Source organism: Neodiprion virginianus, chromosome 3 (genome assembly GCF_021901495.1).
Source record: "Neodiprion virginianus isolate iyNeoVirg1 chromosome 3, iyNeoVirg1.1, whole genome shotgun sequence".
NCBI classification, from domain to species: domain Eukaryota; kingdom Metazoa; phylum Arthropoda; class Insecta; order Hymenoptera; family Diprionidae; genus Neodiprion; species Neodiprion virginianus.
Genome location: NC_060879.1, coordinates 35,107,934 through 35,128,325, shown reverse-complemented (window position 1 = coordinate 35,128,325; position 20,392 = coordinate 35,107,934). Strand labels below are relative to the sequence as shown.

General features: G+C 42.7%; 1 protein-coding gene across 3 annotated transcripts; it reads left to right on the top strand.

The window, feature by feature from the left end:
• Window positions 1–3,258: 3,258 nt before the first annotated feature.
• On the top strand, window positions 3,259–15,319 carry LOC124299463 (T-box transcription factor TBX10). Of its 3 annotated transcripts, none has more exons than XM_046752638.1 (5): window positions 3,259–3,468; window positions 4,274–6,198; window positions 7,371–7,720; window positions 7,806–8,057; window positions 13,859–15,319. In XM_046752638.1, exons 2-5 carry the CDS (start codon window positions 5,985–5,987, stop codon window positions 14,381–14,383), a joined length of 1,341 nt encoding a protein of 446 aa, XP_046608594.1. In that variant the 5' UTR covers window positions 3,259–3,468; window positions 4,274–5,984; the 3' UTR covers window positions 14,384–15,319. The 3 variants fall into 3 exon arrangements, with proteins under 3 accessions (XP_046608594.1, XP_046608595.1, XP_046608597.1); XM_046752639.1 differs by lacking the exon at window positions 3,259–3,468 and having other exon boundaries at window positions 4,140–5,276; window positions 5,470–6,198; XM_046752641.1 differs by lacking the exon at window positions 3,259–3,468 and having other exon boundaries at window positions 4,140–6,198; window positions 7,407–7,720.
• The last annotated feature ends 5,073 nt before the right edge of the window (window positions 15,320–20,392 follow it).

The following is a 20,392-nucleotide window of genomic DNA, read 5'->3' as shown; positions in this document are numbered from 1 at the left end:
TTGTCTTTCCGATTGGTGTAGAGTGTTTCGAGAAACTGTGTAAAAGATCCGTAACGTGGTGCGCTTATACGGCGTGCGTGTGTGTGTGTGCGTGCTGCACTGATATTAATTATGTTCGTTGGCGTATACTTTTGAAAGTATTCTAAATGTAAAAGCAAAGATTTCAACTAAAATCACTTTATTTTTAGAAAATAGTTGCATCTGAAATGGAAAAGAATTCTCCAGATCTATAGCGGCAAGATAATTACAGATTAGATTGCATACATGGAATGGTCTAATTGGAGACTTAATCTGCTGCCGGGGATGTATGATGTAGAATAGGTCCACTTGTTTCGAGCATAGAATTATTTAGTCGACGGAACGTAAATACTTTGTACCGTTATCAGCGATTTTCAACTTTTCTTTGTAACTACTTACTACCCCCATTCCGGCAATATTTTAGTTTTTGACGAGTTTATTTATCTTTAACGTTCACGTGAGTAGGTATTACGAGCACGACTATTACGGTAGGTGTTACGATGCGGACTTGCCGCGTTGAAATACATACTCGAGGTATACGCAAGGCTCGAAAAGGTTTCCCTCAAGGCTCGCCGGACCGAAGTAACCGAATAGAAAATATAATACGCAGTTTGCGTAATGCGTACATAGATATGCATATTCTTATAGGTATACGATTCGAGGTCCAACTATAATCCCAGAAGCGTACCTACGCTTGCAAATTCCTTGGCCGTGTGTACGATGAGCTTGGCGCACGAGTTATATCTATAAACTGGCGAAGGAATTACGCTTTGGTACTCATTGCGGGCACTCAAACGTTGCAATTTTTCATTCGAACATTACATTATACCATTTTTTTTCTAATTTCGGAAACTAATCTTACGGAAGTGGATGGCCATAAATATCTCTAATGTCCTCTTGTCAGCCGCGTAACACGCGACGTAATTCTTGTGTCAAACTCAGCTTATAGGTATGCCCGTACACACTGCACGTCTGCAGTTAACCCGTACGACACATATGACATATTATACCGGGATGTCATTTTTATTATTTGTATTTACAAATTATTATACGTACTATACGTACATTACATATATTTATATATATATACATATATCGTGCATTGTCTCATAAATATAATTCTTCGGTCATTAGCGGTGCACATTGCCCATGGTCGTGAATGTAAGTCATTGTTTCTGGCAAGGTGAAGCCCAAGGCTCTTGTGCTGGACGTAAAATTCAATGATTAACGCGGAGCTTGCGGTTATGTAGAAAAAACTTCGAAAACGACAGCCACCGCAGTAGCTGAGAGACTTCGGTCCAGATTTCATTTAGCGTAAATATATAGTCCGTATTGTTATAATACCGGATTAAACTTTTCGTGTTACACATACAATTGTACACATTATATGTTTATACACGTGCATAAATGCATTTTGTACTGTGCCTTATCCGTGGAATTAATTGACCGGAGTTCGCGGACAATGAAAACCAAATCGTGCTTTCCAATATATTGGATATGACGATTTTTTAATACAAGATTTCGAAAGTTTTTCTTCAATGTTTCATGAAGTGTGAAAGAGTATAATTATGATTGACTTGTATTCGTTTTAAAAAGTAAGATTACAAACCGTTTGTGACTTCGTCCGTAAGGTTTTCGTATTATCTTATTTCAAGTGTGGCAATGGTTTTCAATTCTCGAGAAGGGGCACCTTGTGAAAACGAAAACGCACGATATAATTGGTCGTTTGAAATATTTCTGTAGTAGTAAAGTTGTTTGCCGTGCAACTTTTCCGTACTAAACAGTCTATCAATCTTTCTTAAATGAAATTGAAACGGAACGATCACTTATAACGAGTGTAAACTTTTAAATTACTTACAATTAACTGAACTCAGCAAATTACCAACTAATTTTTATCTTTTCTCACACGTATAATATATACTGAAAGTAGTAGGTCAGCTGCTGTAATGTTATCGTGTGGCAATATTATTTGACAAGTATAGTCAGCTCATCATTGCAGGCTGTTTCTGCGATAATTATACACAACGTCGTTATATTTTTCACATGTATGTGCAGGTGTATGGTTGTCGAGTAAAGAAACAACCGTCCGTCGCTTCAGCATATTCTTGCATTCTCTAATTTATATTCGTGCGTACCTTGGTATTCGCATGAAAAAAATAATTAATCTAATAACGGAAAAGTGTTCGAAAACGATCAAATAAATTAAACATGTCCGCGGCTTCTTCTAAATACCTACAACGGAGCCTTTAAATTCTACTGCAGCGGTCGCCTTTTGTTTTGAAGAAGCTCACGTACTTGCGGGACGAACACGTGCGTGAACGTCAGTGGTGCTTAGTTGCATTTGGAAGACGAATATATTCAACGGGAATTGAAGCGTAATTGTTTATCTCGATATTTATAAGTACTCCGGTGTTATCAGAACATGGTACATATTATACGTGTATCTTTTTCAGTTTAGTTAATTAGCATCTACTCTCAAGGGAGACATCGTGCATTTATTTTTCTACTTTGTGTACGATGATTCAGGTGTGATGTATTGATCTGTTTTGTCGGTACACATTATCGTACATTCTCACTATGGGAACATGATAACTATGTCGTTAAGAAACTGTACGTTTCTATAACGTATACAATTCTTTCGCATATATCTGAGCATGAATTTCTTATTATTAATATGACATTGAATGCTATTTGAAAATTCACAAGCAAATATCAATGCGATAACAAGTGGCAGACACCAAAATCTGGGTTCAATTCAGAATGATTTGTGTCTTTGTGTTTCGATTTGTTCGTATTTGTCTTTCGTTTAGAAATATAAATGAGTTGAATTAGTCAGAACCGTCGAGACCGCTCGGATCGCCCGGACCGCGTGGGCCGCGGGAAATACGACAGGAAAGAAACACAATAAAAAAAAAAAACTAAAAAAAAAACAAACGACAAAGAAGGGAGAGGAAAAAAAATGAAGTCTGTCGCGAAGCGGGTCCGAAAGATGCCGACTAATTTGTTGGGCAGGCTGTAGCATCCGACTAACTCCGCCTTCTCGTCTGGCTCTTGGCTACAAAGCCAAAACGCTAAATAGCTCCGGCGTAGCACTGCAGAAGCTGTATAACTATATAACCTCGTGACTCACGGCTAACCGCGGTCAGCAGCTATACTGTAGTATGAACTACTAGTCAAGTGACATTAAAAAGCTTAAACTTTTTACAAGTTTTCATCGTCACGTTGGAAAAACTGCCCGCATTGGAGATTCGTCGCGGCTAACTTCATGCTGCAATTTTCAATTTATGTCAAACACGTAATATACCACCCGCCATTTTGAATTTTTCTGTCATCACTTTTTGTCTCGGTACAGGACGCAGCCGAGGTTGTCATATTGCCAATATCAAACATCTTTTCAGATACGAGCGTTCATAATTTTCGTTTGAAAGGCGTGGCCATTTTGTACAGAAGGTATGTACCTCACGCTTTGACCGTTTGGTTCTATGAGACCTACCGCATCACGGCCCAAATGTAAGACCGAACATCGCGGGGTAATTCCCCGCAATTACATACCTATACTCATTTTTAATGTGTAACAGTGCAGAGATATATTCTTTCAACTCTTGTACAATTAGGATTTGACGCTTAGTTCCACAGATTCGCGGATATATGTATATGTTATCGTAGTGGCGTCATCGTGTAGAACAAATTTCTATTAACAATTATATAATGTGAGACGAATTAAAGTGCAGATTTTGAAGCAACTCGCACAACGGATAGATAATTGCACCTACCTATTTTATTTTTCTAGCGTTTTGTTTCTTTGGAGTCGTACACGATGGCTGTATAGGGATCTTTTTTTTATTCCGTTGTCACTGCACTTCTGTTTCAGACAATTTATGTAACCGATCAGATATTCCATTTTTCCTAATGTCATATTTATTTTGGATAAGACATTTTATATCCTCTATACAGTTCTCGCCTATTAACTGATAACATCGATTACGAGTTGGTAGATAGAAAATGTAATTCACAAGTTAAGAATACTCCGATAGCTTACATAATCCTAATACTGTATACAGTATCATCACGAATCGAACGTTACACCTTCCTATCAGATGCTAAACAATTCTCAAGAAAGTTACGTCAGTTTTTGATCTATAACACGGTTATCGTCAATTCGACGTTTAACGATTGCACGCAGGAAACATTGGTCCCAATGATCCTGACGCGAATATACAGCGACAATAACACCAAGGTATTACAAATCCCGCAGACAATGACCCAGCCCGCATCCTGACCTCCGAACGGGATCGTCGAAATTAAGCGGAAAGATGAAAGTGCAACTGGGACGCGTACCTTCCTCGATCGGCCAGCGCGGTCATCTTCTTCGTGCTGCTCGTGAGGCAGACAAGGTACGAGCAAGCCTTCGTCGGCCGGTGCTCCCCAACAAGTTCCCCGGCTATCGTCCGCAGGCTCCGCCCTCGAAGGCTTCGAAGCACCCGAAACCAGGACGGTTCGGCGGCTCTGCGTGCCGTCGGCGCACGACGCCCGGGCGTGGGTGGCCGGCCGATGAGAGGAGGAACCTCCCGAGACCCCTCCTCGTCCTAAGAATTCGGAATACGCACACCGAGAAAGGCACGCACGCACTCATTGACGCTTCGGGGCCGGCTAGCAGCGACTACCTACCTCCGTGGGTTCTGCACTCGAGTTGCTCGAGAGCCTGGACCGGGCCGAGGATCACCGGGGAGAATGATGAGCCGTTGATAAGCTCGGTAGTCTGGCACGGTTCTTTGGCCCGTCGGTTTGTCGGTGTGTTCCCTCCACCACGCCGGGGGTGTACCGGGAGTCGCTTTAGGTCGAGTTCGACTAGCTCTTGTCAGCATCCGATCCCGAAGTGAGAACATATCCTGTTAGCGGTGCGCCTGACCCCCGATGACGCTCGGGATTGTCAGATCTTTGGTCAAGATCGCGGGGGGGATCAGAGCCATTCATATTGGCCGTGAATTATTTCGAATGAATTCTCCCGTTTTACATCTGTCCATGCGTTGAATCCGTTCGACGACGTATCTATATCCGCTTCGCGTCCGTCCGCTGCTTCTTCTTTCTCGTTCAATAACCACCTATCCGAGGATTTCAATTATCTTGTACCCTCGTTTAACGCCGTTTGTACTCACGCTATGCGAAAGTGGTGTCGGATGATATTGTTGTGATAACCGCGACAACGGGCACGCGACTGACGACGAGACCGGAATTTATAGTGCGTGGATTTATCTCAAGTCTGTGATTATTCTTTCAACGATTTCTTTCTCACTTGTGCAACGATTTATACTTATATATGTATAAATATGTATATTTTACACTTATAAATACACACACACACACACACACACACATATATATATAATATATATAATACATGTATAAAGTCGAGTGTGCGAACTTGTTATAAGTGGTGCCTATTGCATACAGGTATACAGTTGGAGTAGAGAGATTATATATATACATGTGAAAACTTTTATGTGCAATTGTGGAAATTACGTTATGACCAGTATTGAAGTATCTTCGTTTAGTGTGAAGGGTATTCTATTCTTCGTTTAGTGTGAAGGGTATTCTATTCTTCGTTTAGGTATTCTAAGTGCCTTTGAAAGTGATAGCTGTCATAATTGTTGTTGTGGATGATTATTCGACGTATTGGAGTATAATTCAACAAGTTCATTGACCGTCACCGTAGTGCACAAGTGGAGATTTCACTGCAGAGACGGTTATTTAACTCGGGTCAGTTTAAATCGTTTGCTAGTTAAACCGAGCAAGGCTTCGATAAAAATAACATGAAAATCTGGCACACAGAGTTTTAGCTCGATGCTGTCGAAAAGGAAAATGTTGCACTTTTGGTGAGAAATGTATGTATATATATATATATACCTATATATATATATACAGTGACGCAGGCGAAGGGTCGAAGAGAATATAAATCTCGACGAAGCATGCAACAGCAACATGAACAACAGCACGAAGTCGCTGCGGACTGTTGTTATCAACAGTGGGCGACGCACCACCACCACCATCACCATCATCATCAGCAGCATCAACATCAGCAGCAGCAGCAGCAGCAGCAACAACAGCACCACCACCATCACCAACATCAGCACCATCATTCGCAACTGCCGCCGGTACCGTCGCCGATGCAACAAATGGAAGGTGAGAGAGTCGAGCCGACGCGTCGATAAATTCGACCATATATATATATACACTGACATACAACGTTAATGTGTGAGAGAGTGGCGGCAACTTGTGTATTTGTTATTCGAATTCCATTTATTAATTATTTTGATTATCGCCATACACCTACTTTATGAATTTTCATCAACAATCGGCGCGCGCCGAAAGCCAGACAAACACTTGCCTGTAATAATATTGGCGCGTACAAGAACTGCCAAGTACGAGATAAAAGTTAACAATAATTTCACGCTATCGGCGTCTTGAAGAAGAAAATAAGTGACACGTATAAAATCGCAATGAGAGATCCTTTACACGATCCATTCTCCGATACCCCTCTGTTGAATGCTCAAGTTTCTCTCTCTCTCTCTCTTTGTTATAACTGTTTTCTTCTTATTCGGGTTGTCCGACGTAGAAGAATTCGTGTCGATCTTCCCTGGCATTCGGCTATACTTGACTTTTCCATTGCATTCTGCCATCGTGTTCCCTGGCCATAAACGAATTTAGATTCACGCGAACCCGACGCAGGCTCGACTTTGAATCGGAATCTCCTTCGAACTACACGTTCCGATTGTCGCGGCGTAATTAAATTGTCTCAAGGTAGTGTTAAAACAGTTTAACAATGTGCGGTTACATACTTTACATCAAGTAATTATCATCTTCAAATATTGCGCACGACTCGGTATCATATTTACTTTCTCGTATGTATTATATCTTCTTTGTGAGTCGTTCGTAGCGTTTCCATATATACAATGCAATCGTTGACTGTTAGAAATGCAAAATATTCGGTACAAGTCCACACCATTTTGATTGAACGATTTTACACCGGTCATGTTTATTTTCCCACTAATCGGCGTGGACTTTTATTGACACCGTGAAATTTCCGACAGTGTCCGAGAGTCGGTTGGCTAAAGTTTGGCTTCGTCTGTGCAACGATCATCGTTGATTTGGAACAAAGTAAATCGGCGATTCCTCGCGTTACGTGTTAATTGTATTACAATGTAGTATCTTCGCATGTAATCGCAGGTCGAGTGCGCGAATTAAATTGAGATCAGCGTATAATTGTCATATTACGACCCGGTCGCATCGGTCGAATAACAAAGGTCCTTGATTTTGATAAAAAGGCTCAACGATATCTGAATTGCATACCCTAGGTGCATCGATAGTAACGATCAAGGCGTTGTCCACAGCGTGTCTGCAAACCGCCGGAAGAGTGAAACGCTCCCGCAGTCCAACGTTGGAAACGACGCTGGCCCAGGCATCCTCGGCAGTATCGCCGTCCTCGTCGATCGAGTCCTCGCGAAATGACAACAACAACAACAACAACGACACCGCAACGCCGAACACACCATCCGACGAAACACCGCCGAAGAGACCACTTCATCCGGCTCTTTCGGCCGTCGGAATCGCCCTCGAGGCTCGTCCGCTTTGGGAGGAGTTTCACCAGCTCGGGACCGAGATGATCGTGACCAAGGCCGGGCGCAGGATGTTCCCCACGTTCCAGGTGCGTTTGCACGAGAAATGTTTAGTTCCACGATTCCGGTAAAAACCGCGCAGCGAAACTCAATCTCTCGCGTTTGTCGTTCCAGTGTCGAATTTTCGGGCTGGACCCAAACACCGACTACCTACTGGTCATGGACTTTGTACCCTGCGACGACAAGAGGTACAGATACGCCTTCCACAGCAGCGCCTGGGTCGTAGCCGGACGAGCTGACCCCGTTTCACCCCCAAGAATTCACGTTCATCCCGACAGTCCGGCGAGCGGCGCTCACTGGATGAAGCAGCCCGTCTCTTTCGACAAACTCAAACTCACCAACAACCAGCTGGACGACAACGGCCACGTGAGTATGATATTATCGCTTAACGAAAGTAACGAATTCTTTATCGCGAGCCGAGAGGAACGTTCGTAAACCGCGTGGTTCATTTAGTAGTTGACACTCTTCAAAATAAAGCAATATACATAATTAATCTTATTCAATTTGATATTTTGAATAACGCGTCGAAATGCGATGTCGATTGGTTAATTTTTTGGGGTTTTGAAACTTGGTATTTTATTTCTCTAACGTACAAACGTACATGTAAGTAAAATGTAGAAAATATTTGTTAATATAATAAATCGACAATAGAACCACGTGGCTTACGAACCTTTCCGAAGGAATCTGAACACCGTTTCATCGAGCATCGGTGCATCTGCAACGTTCCTCGCTCACAATCGGTCGTTCAAGTGAGTTTCTGCTAATTATAATACACGTTGCACGAATTTTGATAATCAGAGCGCGCGTAACAGAAAATAAATCGGTTTTAATTACCGGCTTTGGCCGCGGGTCCCGCGGGAATCCGTGGCTCGATTTGATATTAATATTCCTGTAGCCGCGGCGCGCGTCGCGTGTTCACAGCAGTCGTAAAGCGAGAGAGGCGAGGACTCGTGTCAGGGCGCGGTGGCCGGTCGTGTAGTTTAGGCGTTACATAAAGAACCGTGAAGGATGCGACACCGGCACGAGAGAGAGACGGTAGCTCGAGTCCAGCCCCACGTGTTTGTCGTTTCGGAAGCGTTCTTCTTAATTGACCTGAGATACGACTGGCACGGCACCGCGGCTCTCCAAAAATTCAAAAAGTTAAATCTGAACGCTTGATGGCGCAATGCTTCGTTTAGAATCATCGAAGCTTGAAGTCGCCCCCCTTGATCAGTTTAATTTATATACCTGTATACGCTCGCGCGTTGCACAAAATTACTCACTAAATAATGCCGCTAAGTGGATTCGAATAACTTTGCAAGAACCCCGGACTGCGGATGGACGGGTTTTTGCCCTTCTCGCATTTGTTATTCCGAATACACCCCAGCGACGGAAATTATTATTTATCGCATAACAGCCGACGGGGAACCGTGCGGCTTGTAAAACGACCTCCGGAGATCGGTGGGTGACATAAATTTTTTCAAATCCTTAGCGCAGATTTATAAAACAAACATCGAACAACTATTTGACAGGGGGCCTAACTATCCTTGGCGTCAAAAATTATACTTCCGTATTCTAGCACTGATCGGGTTGGATTCCGTTCGGATAAATTTGCTTTTCCGGACGGATATTCAAATGCCACTATAATCTACTTAGACCTGTTTCAATAAATTATTACGTCTACATTTGCCGTTACAAATGCCTGTACAAGTTGGATTTTGCACCAATTTGCTCGAATTCATACACTTAATTCACACTAAAGATTATATGCAAATTAAATTTTCAGGTCACGTACGATTATCTAATTTTATTTTTTTATCGCAGTTGCAGTAAAGTACTGACAATAAATTTTCATGTTCAATTATTCATATTTAAAATATTCAAACTGAGAGCTGCAGGTTCTGCAAAGGTTTCTTTTTAATTCTTATCTCTTTTCACACCCGTTTCTGGAAATAATTTGATATTGAATTTTAATTGCCGATTCATACAGGCGTATGTATACAGTACGAGGGTCTCGGGCCGTCAAAAATGTAGGCGAGGAAAGTCAGGAACATAGACACCTCATCAAACTTGTATACGTACCGCATTTCACATCTTCACATAATTATCACTGTAATAAAATTCAATTATACAGATACTTGTGTAGCAGGCTGTGGGGATTCTTTCGCTGCCGATAAACTCTCTAAACTAAACAAGCTTTCTTTATACTTTGGAAATTTGAATGATCACCCTTTATTATTATCAATCGTACGCGGAACGAATAGCAAATATCCTCATTCGTTGTCGTGCCTACGTTTTGCTTTTCTTTCGACTCGAGTCACGGGGTCCGGTACGGATGAAATGTGAATTTAAGTTTTCTTTAATAATCCACGATCGTTAAGTATTTCTCAACATCTACGATCTGCGATTCTTTTCTATAATTACTGCAAAGCGGGATCTCTGTAAAGATATTTCGCAGAAATCAAAGGTAATTTATAGAAAAATTAGACATAGATCGGTGTCATAAAAATGATGAGTTTACATGAGATCGGAAAGAAAAGAATCCTGCACACAACCAAGTTTACGCCCAACAAAAGTTCGAATAATAAATACTTTACATTTATGGATTCGTTCGATTTTATCGCGAGTGATTTAGCAGCGTCTGGCACCGAGATCCATAAGTTAGTTTTTGGGGGAGGCATAAGGTTTGCCGCGATTCGGACTGCAGTTAGAATCTCGGCTGAGAGGCCAGCCACGTCTCTTCAAACCAAATGTTTGTATCGTTTGTAAAATAACATAAACAGAGGTTAAGCAGACCTTAAGAGCCTGGGAGACAGGCTCGGCAGCGCGTCACATGCCTTAAGCCGAGTTGGATGTAGCGTACGTGCACATTACAGAGGAATGAGCTGTAGTCAGCAGTTCGTTTAAAAGTCCGGCTTACGGTGCAGAAAAATGACGAAACATTAATAATTCAGGTTCGTAGCCGTTATAGCCGTGGACGTAAACAAGGCGAGAAAGGGGGAATTTCCGGCGATTCGAAACGACCGCTTCGGAGGGGGATCGTCTATAGATATTAGGAGGATGCAGCGGAGACGCAATAATTCCCTTAGCGATAAACGCTGCAAATGATCCACGCGATTTTTCTAATCGGCGAAATGTTTTGACACGTGATAAATGCTCTTTTTCCTAATTCAAAACACGCTACGACGTATATCATTGTTCCGAGTTTGCTTACGCTGTCCTACGTCAAACAAAGCTTCGTTATAAAGTGGCGAGAACCCAAACATCTTTATATACGCGGAGCTTTTTCTTATGGACCTACGTTATCTTTTCCCTGCAAGCCTCACGCCGCATCCTTCATTTTCTTTTTTCCCTCCTCGTTTCCTTTTCGTTTTCTTTTTCTCCCTTCCTTCTTCCTCCAAGTCTTACCTCTCGCAAAGCGTAGCGTATAATATCGCCTGCCCGACGACGACGATGAGATCGCCGTTTGCACTTTAACGTGTAACTTACGCACGCCACGTGAATAATTTGGAAAACGAGACGAATGCGCTCGCGACGTCTATTCCTACGTCTCGATTTCCTCTTTTTGTTCCAGCTGCATTTCCAGCGAGGTTACCCGGCGTTTTTTCTTGCATACCGCTTGCAGGCGTCGGCTGCGAAGGATCGGATGTTGCTGTTATATACCTAACATATCCCTCGGGACGTAGAGGCGAGAGAAATTTGAACGCTAGTCAATTATAATTTCACGCTCACTTCGCGGATCGCGTACTTTTTTCTCTCCATTTTCCACGACGCCTCTTCGTAAACAGCTATTTGCTCTCGTCTTTCTCGTTCACGCACGCTTACGATCAAATTGATATCGCACCCGATTTCGCGTTTCTTCATTTTTCGAAACGAGGTGCACCAATTGCGTGCATGTTTTGATCCTCGTTAAATCCCCGCGACCTATTTAGATTCGACTTTGGGACCGCGGCGCGGATAACTTTCTTCCTGCGGAGCTCGATGGGTGCACAATTGAGCCGGAGTCCAATCCTAAAATACACGTAGACCGCGAGGAAGGAAACCTATGCAAGCCTGCAGCGACAGCAAGAGATAATATATATATATATATATATACATATATGCGCGATGCTTTGCCCGAGCGTAGAACGAGGAACAGATTCTAAAAACTGCGTATTGGGTATGAAAAAACAAAAGCTCTAGTGGAATACCCGAAGATACGCCGTCCCTTAATTGGCACTTTGTATCGCCTGGCGTTTCCGGATTACGCGCGCGCAGCTCCGACTCCGGGCAAAAAATGAAAAAGGGAAAATGGAAATTACGTCTATAAGGGAGGAGGTGGAGGCCAAAAAAAAAGAAAAAAAAAAAATTCCAAATCTGGGAGAGAGAGGGCTGCACGATCGTTTCGCTCGGGCCACACGCACTTCGGAAGACGCCTCTGGTCCAAGGGTGTCCTCAACCCTCGGCATACCAACATATACGCTATATGTGACCACCGTATATGGTACATGCGCGGGGTAAATAGCAGAAACGGAGTAAGAGGGGGGAGAGGAGGAGGCACGGGGTCGACTTGCCGTTGGGTCGGGTCGGGGGTTACTTTTTACACTAATTAGTCACCGGGCTCTCGGAGCTGTCAAACATTCTACCCACCCCCCGCCGTGCGCCTTCCGACTTCTTCCCCGGCTCATGTGTATATCTTTCAAATATTATACCGGGTGGAAACGGGGGAATTATAGATGCACAATTCGAGTCAAGCTCGGGAGGGAACAAGAAATTACGATCCGCCGATTCGTGGGAATTTTTTTAGCACGCCCGTGTCGGTGGAGAATTTTTCTCATTTGACACGAGAGAATCGTTGCAAGTATAACACGCTTTGGCGATTCTAATTTACGCGAAAGTCACCCGTTATAGTCGTTACTCTTGCGGTCTTACCCTTGGATACACCGAGCTCGGGTACGCTGCAATGTTTACCCTGTATGAGAGCAGATGAATCTAAGGCATCCGTGATCCCCATGTGAAAGTGTGGAAAAAAATAAACAGCCTAATGATAGGAGCTGGGGTGCGCAAGGATGGGATGCACCGAGTGCACGGGGATTGCAACCCAGAGAGCCATTATACCTTGAAACGTATAATGTCTATTTGTTTGCTTGCGCTTCTGGAGAAAGTTGAACGTAACATTTTTTTTGTTTTTTTATTTTTTTTTCATTTCGAGAAACCACTTTCTTAGAAATGACTCAATCAAAAATTACGCGCCAGTTTAAGCAAAATAAATCACCAACTGTATACAGACCCGCTATGCGTACACGTATATACAGAATCGCGTCAGGCTACTCTCACGTCATCATTTAATATCAATTCCATCGCTGAACCGTCTCGTAAAAAATATCATTTGTATAATCCGTAGGTTATTTATATTAGACGCTTCCGTCGTTCAGGGCGAGAAATTTTTTTCACACAAGTTACTGGTGTATAGGCACGGCAAGTTGTATGGATTATGACAGTTTTCAATCCAGATGATCAAATTTTTTCTTTCGCGTATTTATCTAATAAGAAAAATTTTGTGGAGAGTTGTGCGAAATACGAAACTTTTAAATATAATCGCAAAATATTGCGGAATCAAGTTGATCGAGATGAGTTTAATAGTCACACCGAGTTAAATTTCTTACACACAGTTGTGATTCATTTACAGACCCTTACTGCAATTTTGATTTTTTTTTTTTTTTCATAACCGACTAATGTATGTGTCTGATGTGAGTACAACTTGAAAATGAGTTTTGTGGTTGTAATCACAAAATCAGTACGTTATTATGTTCTTTTTGGTTACAGTCCGCACTTTTACTTGTATATTTTTTTTTTGTACAACTATTGCGATAATTTGATGTTGATAGCGAAGCAATAAATTGATATCGAAACCTGCTTTGACTGAAAAAATTGAGAATATACAAATAACGTCTCAATAAACGGAAAATGTGATACTGGTAACTGTAACAACACCATAAAAAGTTGCGCAAGTATCGAATTTTCTTGTGATTTAATAAACATTTGTCGTTGTACACACGATACCCATTTTACTGTGGCGATTTCTTCTAAAAAGTTTTACAGTAACCGGATGAATGAATTTCTGAGCGGTAAAAAAAATTCGTTCCGTAGTCCAGAAATATCGTCGTGTCGTATATTAAAGAACACCTCCCTCTCCTTTTGTGTTCCAGATAATTTTAAATTCCATGCACCGTTACCAGCCCCGATGCCACGTAGTGGTGGCCCCATCACCCCCGGGTTCGGCGCCGGATCCAAGAACGGAGAACTTCAAAACGTTCACGTTCCCGGAGACGAGGTTCACGGCGGTCACGGCCTACCAGAACCATCGGATAACGCAGCTGAAAATCGCGAGCAATCCGTTCGCCAAGGGGTTCAGGGACTGCGAACCCGACGAGTGCGAGTCACCGACTTCCGGTTCCCAGAGCGTCCAGAACCCCGCGAAAAGGCCGGCGACCGGTTCCGGCAACGCGTTGCCGAGCTACGCCTCCGTGCCCGCGGTTCCGATCGCCTCGACCATCTCAGCGGGGATTTCCGGTATCCCGAATCCCGAGCATCAGTTTTACGGGGCGAGTCCCAGTCACTGGGGCTACCCTGGACATCAGCCGGCGCACATGACGTCGCCTCATCACTACCCGACGCATCCTCATCACGCGCATCCCGGATCGCATACGTCGTCTTTGTACGGACCACGGTAGCCCCGCGGATGATTCGAGATATCGTTTAATTTTATCGTCTCAGATTATTCGGGATACCGATTACATCCGATCACACTGCGGAACTTTCTGAGAAACAGCCATCGCTCCGGATATCGTTATTATACTTTTGTATATGTATATGGTCGTTGATCTGTGCCAAAGTTAAACTGCACTCGTATAGATATACATTTAGATAGTTGTATTGGATATAAGGAGTTTGAGTATATTATTTTATCAAATCCATACCACAAGGTAATAGGTCATATTATATTATTATTACACAGTTTATTGTAGTAAATTATTGAAAACGCTTGGTAAATGTAACGTTTGTATGTGTATAGTGGTATGACGCCAAAGTAAATTAGTACCTATTCTACGTTATAACTTATAACATAAGTAAAAACGAAGAATGTATATCTCGTATTTTTGAAATTTTACCGCGGAAAACTCGAATCACTTCTCTGATTTATTCTATATTATTCTTCTCTTCTTTCACGTACAAGCGCACGGAGGATCGTTCAAAATATTATTCCGGTATAACGAGTAAAACGTGCGGTTGCGTACGCCAGTTCGTTATACCTAAAGTATACATTCACAAAGTGTGCTTTGTGGAGACAAAGTGTCTATTTAAAAAAATAAATACATGTATACATTTATGTATGTATACACACATTTCCTATACTATCATGTATAGGGATCTCAAACGCCCCGTGACACCCTTGGCTTTGCCTAAACTTGAGCTTGACGGTTGAGTTGAGAGTTGAGACTATACCTTAAGTGCCCTAATAAATTATACTCAAGTATTTTACCGTTAGAGTTTAACTTAGACTCCAAGAGGACTAATAAGAAGGCGAACCGAACTTTCTATATTGTGCAATGTGTTATGCAACAAAGAATCAAATACATATAGTACGCATAGAAATATATAACACTGAGATCCGTATTCTTGTCTTCATCTTTCTTTCCTGCATCATATAGTTCCAGATTTATAAATTGCAAATATTTGTTCAAAGTTGAAGAATCGTTGTCCTTCGTCGAAATTTGTACAATAAGTATAAACTTTGGGTCTCGTGGGAATCTGCGGAAGCGTTGGTACTTACGTATATTTCGTCCTATTTTCTCATCGTAAAACCGCGCGGTTGAAGTGAAGAAAATAAGAAGAAAATGAAAAAAGATACACGGAAAAAAGGAAAGAGAAACCGAGATAAGTTATAGTTTTGGATAGACTCGACAATTGGAAAGACACACGACACCCTGTCCCAAAAGACAAACTCGTTTTCCAACGGGCCAGAACGTAAACGACGTATGGACGGACGCACGGACGGACAGGACGTGATTGATGCTCGTGAGAGGACCGACGCTGTGTAAACATATTAGCGTCGCGACGCTACGCCGCCTTCCCCGACGCGCCGCTTAAGCGCCCTTAATGACTCTCCTAGGAAACTTGTGTTCAGATTGCGGTAAGTTGGTGACTCTAAGGTAGTCGCGGCTGCGTAGGTAGGGATATAGGAATATAGGAGTCAAAATCTAGGTTGTCGAATCTCGATCCGCTCATCCGATACCACTAGCACTGTACGTGCCTTTATCTTCCTCGTTTGGAATTGTCACCGATCCGCAGGAAGAAAAATAATATATAAGTCGCTTTGTCCCAAGATATAAAGAAAAGATTCGAAATAGTTTTTTTTTTTTTTTACGGTTGACTCGTTGCAGCTGCAGCCGATTTTATTCGTGTCGCTTTTTATATTCCACATATTGTGCACAGTTTAATACCTATTTTGCAAAAATGACGAACAAAAACAGAGAAATTTCTTGCACGGAAATTTTTTTGCGAATTTTAACGCCGTGTGAGTAAATTCTTCTGTGTATAATGCTTCGTTGCAGACATTGTATATTGAACACGATACTGAAACTGGTATTACTCTAATTAGCTTCCAGAAACAAGTTTCATCTATTTTAAACCAATTTCTATAGAATTACTGCTGGCCGAGGCTTCTACGACCACACAAATTCCATTCGATTCGTCAACTAGCAGATGCCTGATTGAATATCAGTAACGATGACCGAAATCGCCGGGATCGCGTCTATGAAAATGATCGGAAATTGGAAACACTCTCTGCAATAAATTTTACGATTTTATTTATTTAGATCTGCGCTTGCCGCGTAAGGATATCCGAGAGAAATATCTACCGAATATAACTATCGTAAGGAGAAAAGATATTTTGACAATTCTATTTATTTCTAAGTAACAAGCGTCGTCTTACAGAGAAGCTTATACAGAGACGCCAAGCGTCCCGGCGGCGCGTGACGGTGCCGGTACTAAACCCCGCAGTCCTGTTAGTTATTCTTTCATCTTTGCACCCTGGTGAACTTTCCTGGAGATGGAACCTGCGACACGCTGCGTTTCGCCGGAACAGTTACACCAAGCTCTCAAGACGTGTGGTCTGCAGATCTATCGGATTTCAATTACTCACACATTGTCAAACTCGCTTTGTGTGATAGATTTGAAAGTCGGTCTAGATATTCCAGAAAATTGATGATGAAATTGGGACAAGCTTGATGCCGAGAATTGTAGAATTAACGACAAAAAATATCTAACTCAAGTTCCGCACAACAACGTTTCAAAAATGGATTTATTAGGATTATGCGTTATTTCCAACGACCTTTATTAACTTTGTTCTCATTTCTGTCCAATTTTCACAACCGAGAATCGTTTACTCATAAGCTTGCAGACGATTTTTCTTTTTACTACTGGCAAAGAGCATCGGTATTATAGGTATAATCGTACTCTTTTGAGTACAAGTTAGTGTTAGCGGCCGCGGCTTGTCAATTCGAGATATTTCGCGGTTGCAAGAAGATCAAGCGTGAATCCCTCGCCCCTTTGTTTGCATCTCCGAAGAGCAGATTGAGCAGCTTGTCTCGCTCGTAAACCTGCAGGGCGGGGAGAAAACGTAAGACAAGAAACATGAAACGCGAAACACGAAACATAAAAGGTTCCTCCTGTATATATACATATACGGGTCATGTGGCGCACCGCAGTTTTTTGGTTTTGGTTTCCAACTTCGCTTCCAGTCGTAACGTGCGCGTATTCCTCTTCTGGACCTTCGATCCTTCCCGGTCTGCACACTTGAGGATTGGGACCCGTGACACTCCCCCCTTCCTTTCGCCCTTTTGGTCTGTTCTTTTTCACCCTTAGTCATTAGGGCCCACACACGAATCCACGGAAAGAAGACGAGCACGAGCTCGGCGTGCCAACGACACTCGAGAATCTCTCCTCCACCGACGAGTCGCGTTTTTGGGGCTTGACACGAAATTGTTCAGAAAATCTGCGCCCCGCTGATCTGCAACACGTGCGATAGCTTGCGGAGTCGTTTGTATATGTGGGGGTACGCTTCAGGAGTTGCCTCGTGGACCTCCGGGATCGAATTTTCAAAGTTCGCACGTGACCAGAGAGATTAGACAATCGTACCTATTACACCATTTTTTTTCACATGATACTAAAATTGAGTATTAAGATTTTTTCCTTCATCTATCACGAAGGATGCCTGAATAGATATGTTCGATTGCATAACCGGGGTGGGGGGTGAAACGGAACTTACAAGGAACTTTGTCTTCTGGACGCTAAGCTTGAATACCAATAAATAGTTGATCGTTTGTCTGAACTGCAGGCAAAAATCGTATCGACAATTTTTTTCTCCGTACAAGGTAAATGAAAAATGAAAAATTATGCGATCTAGAAATATAGTACGACAGGCCGTAGAAGAGTTAAATAACAAATTATACATATTTTCGCTACTTGCATCATGACCAATTAGGAACAAAAATAATTCCTCCAACTGATCATTCTAAAGACATCGAAAGTCGCACCTTGTCGGTCGGATGAATAATCATAGTTACTGATGTTTGTTTCTCGTGCGCGGGTAAAAAAATTAGAGTCACGTGTACCGATTAAATCGAAGATATTGTCCGCTTACCGATGTTCGCCAAACTCGAGCTGCTAATCTCTGCACTGGTGTGCGAACCTGAGTTAAAATAATTTCTCAACAGTTTGTGGAATCTCACACGGCATTAGCACGTATAACCGAGCTGCGAGTTAGCGGATAGCCCGGAGCCGGAGAAGAGGATATAAGTCGTTGTACGGCAAGGCGTGAAAATGTGAAAAATAAAAGCACCATCAGCGGTTGGAAATTAACCCGAGACACGGACCGGGCGATATATATACGGAAAAGGAATAAAGTAGGGTGACGGCGTTAATAATAAATCTCCCTAATTTTCCGGTGGTAGCTTGTTGCTCCGGGATCAAAGGGCGACAAATGAATCGCTCGAATAAAAATGCGCCGCATCCTCATCTCTCTCCCTCCCTGACTCTCCACCCCCGAGGAACCGGTCCCCTCGCCTCCTCCAGTATCCTCCATCGGTAGAGACCCAGAGACCTCCCTCCTCCTCCTCCTCCTCGATCCCCGCGAGTCCCACGGCCCATGAATCCGTCATCGCCATCCAGAACGGGAGTAACCGTGACTTGCTTTTATAGTTTCCATGCCATCTGAGTAAACCTCACGAGTCCGAGTGCTGCACCCGGTCCGGTTCCTTAACTTCGTGGGCGCTGCAGCCTGCAGCCTGCGGCAGCGGAGCCGGGGAAGTTCATATCCTGCGGCCCGTGAAGAAACGCGGAATATCGCCGCAATGACAGATTTACAGATTACAGCCAGCAGCTACCGCTCTCCAACGAGCCTCTGGCCCGCGAGCGATTCCCAAACCTCTCTGCAACGACCGACGACGGCGTCGCGACGCTTCGCCCCGCCGCGTCCTCGACGCTTGAGTGCGCGTCAAATGGCACCTAGAGTGTTTACGCTGGGTGGCGAACATCTCGCCAGCCTCTCTCCGCTTTATTTAAACCCAGAGCTACGAGAGTTCGCGTTATCGTTCTTCATCCTACCGCTTACCTATCGGCGCGGCGGCCTATCTTGCGATCCGTGCCTCCTCTTCTCCCATAAAATGCGCGCACACATAGACGTATCGGAACTCTTCTTCATTTTCCCCACCGATGAGAGACTGGCGGCTGTAATCAAAGAATTCTTTTTTTTTTTTTTTTTTACTCCTCACCTCGCCAACAGCTCTTCGAAATACATCAAAATCGTTCACCGTTACAAAATCTAGGTCGCTCATGTTTCTATTTGCCAATTTTATTTTTTACTCTGGCTACGGATCGAGAATGTATGAATATGATTGAAAATTCGTTACGGATATTTTGCTGAATTCCACAGGCTTCTTGGCATTCACATCTTACGCTAATTTGCATGCTTTTGTTTAATTTTTTTCTCGCTAATGATCATTCGGGATGTTTTCGGATGTGTTACATGTGAGATTTATTAGTTTTTATTCAATCGTGACGCGAGAGATGCTAATTGTTTAAATCAGAAATAGTCCTGAGATTCGTTACGATGGCAATACTCGATATAATACTGCTGACTTCGTACGTTGAAAAATTATTATTGCGACAAGGTTCCTCAATGTGTGTAGAATGTTAATTGTCGTTCTGGCAATGCTTCTGGAACTCCCACTGCCTCCGATGTCTTGCGACATATCCGAAATTCCGGATTTCAACCGTGCATTAATATACTGAGAAAAGATATAAATAATTTGTTTAAAAATGATTTTCCTTTCAATAAACGGTATTTTTTGGGATGCTTTCATCGTATTTCGCATTATCTATCGGAATATATAAGCATGCAAATTGTGCGTACGAGAGAAAAGAATTCGATCTGATATTGCGATACCGAATATTGAAAATTGGCAGAACCAATCCTTCGGAAAGTTATTCCGTTCCTTTGAGGGAATCTTTCAGAATATTTAATTATTTTTTCAACACGCGTAGTGTTAGAATTCGCGTTTTTGATGTTGTCTTAAGATTCAGAAATGATCGATTTCACGTAAGTTTTCACGAGCCCGTGTTGAGCTAGTAAAGTAAACGTTGAGTATATTGCGTTCACGCATATGAAGAGTTTTAGTTTT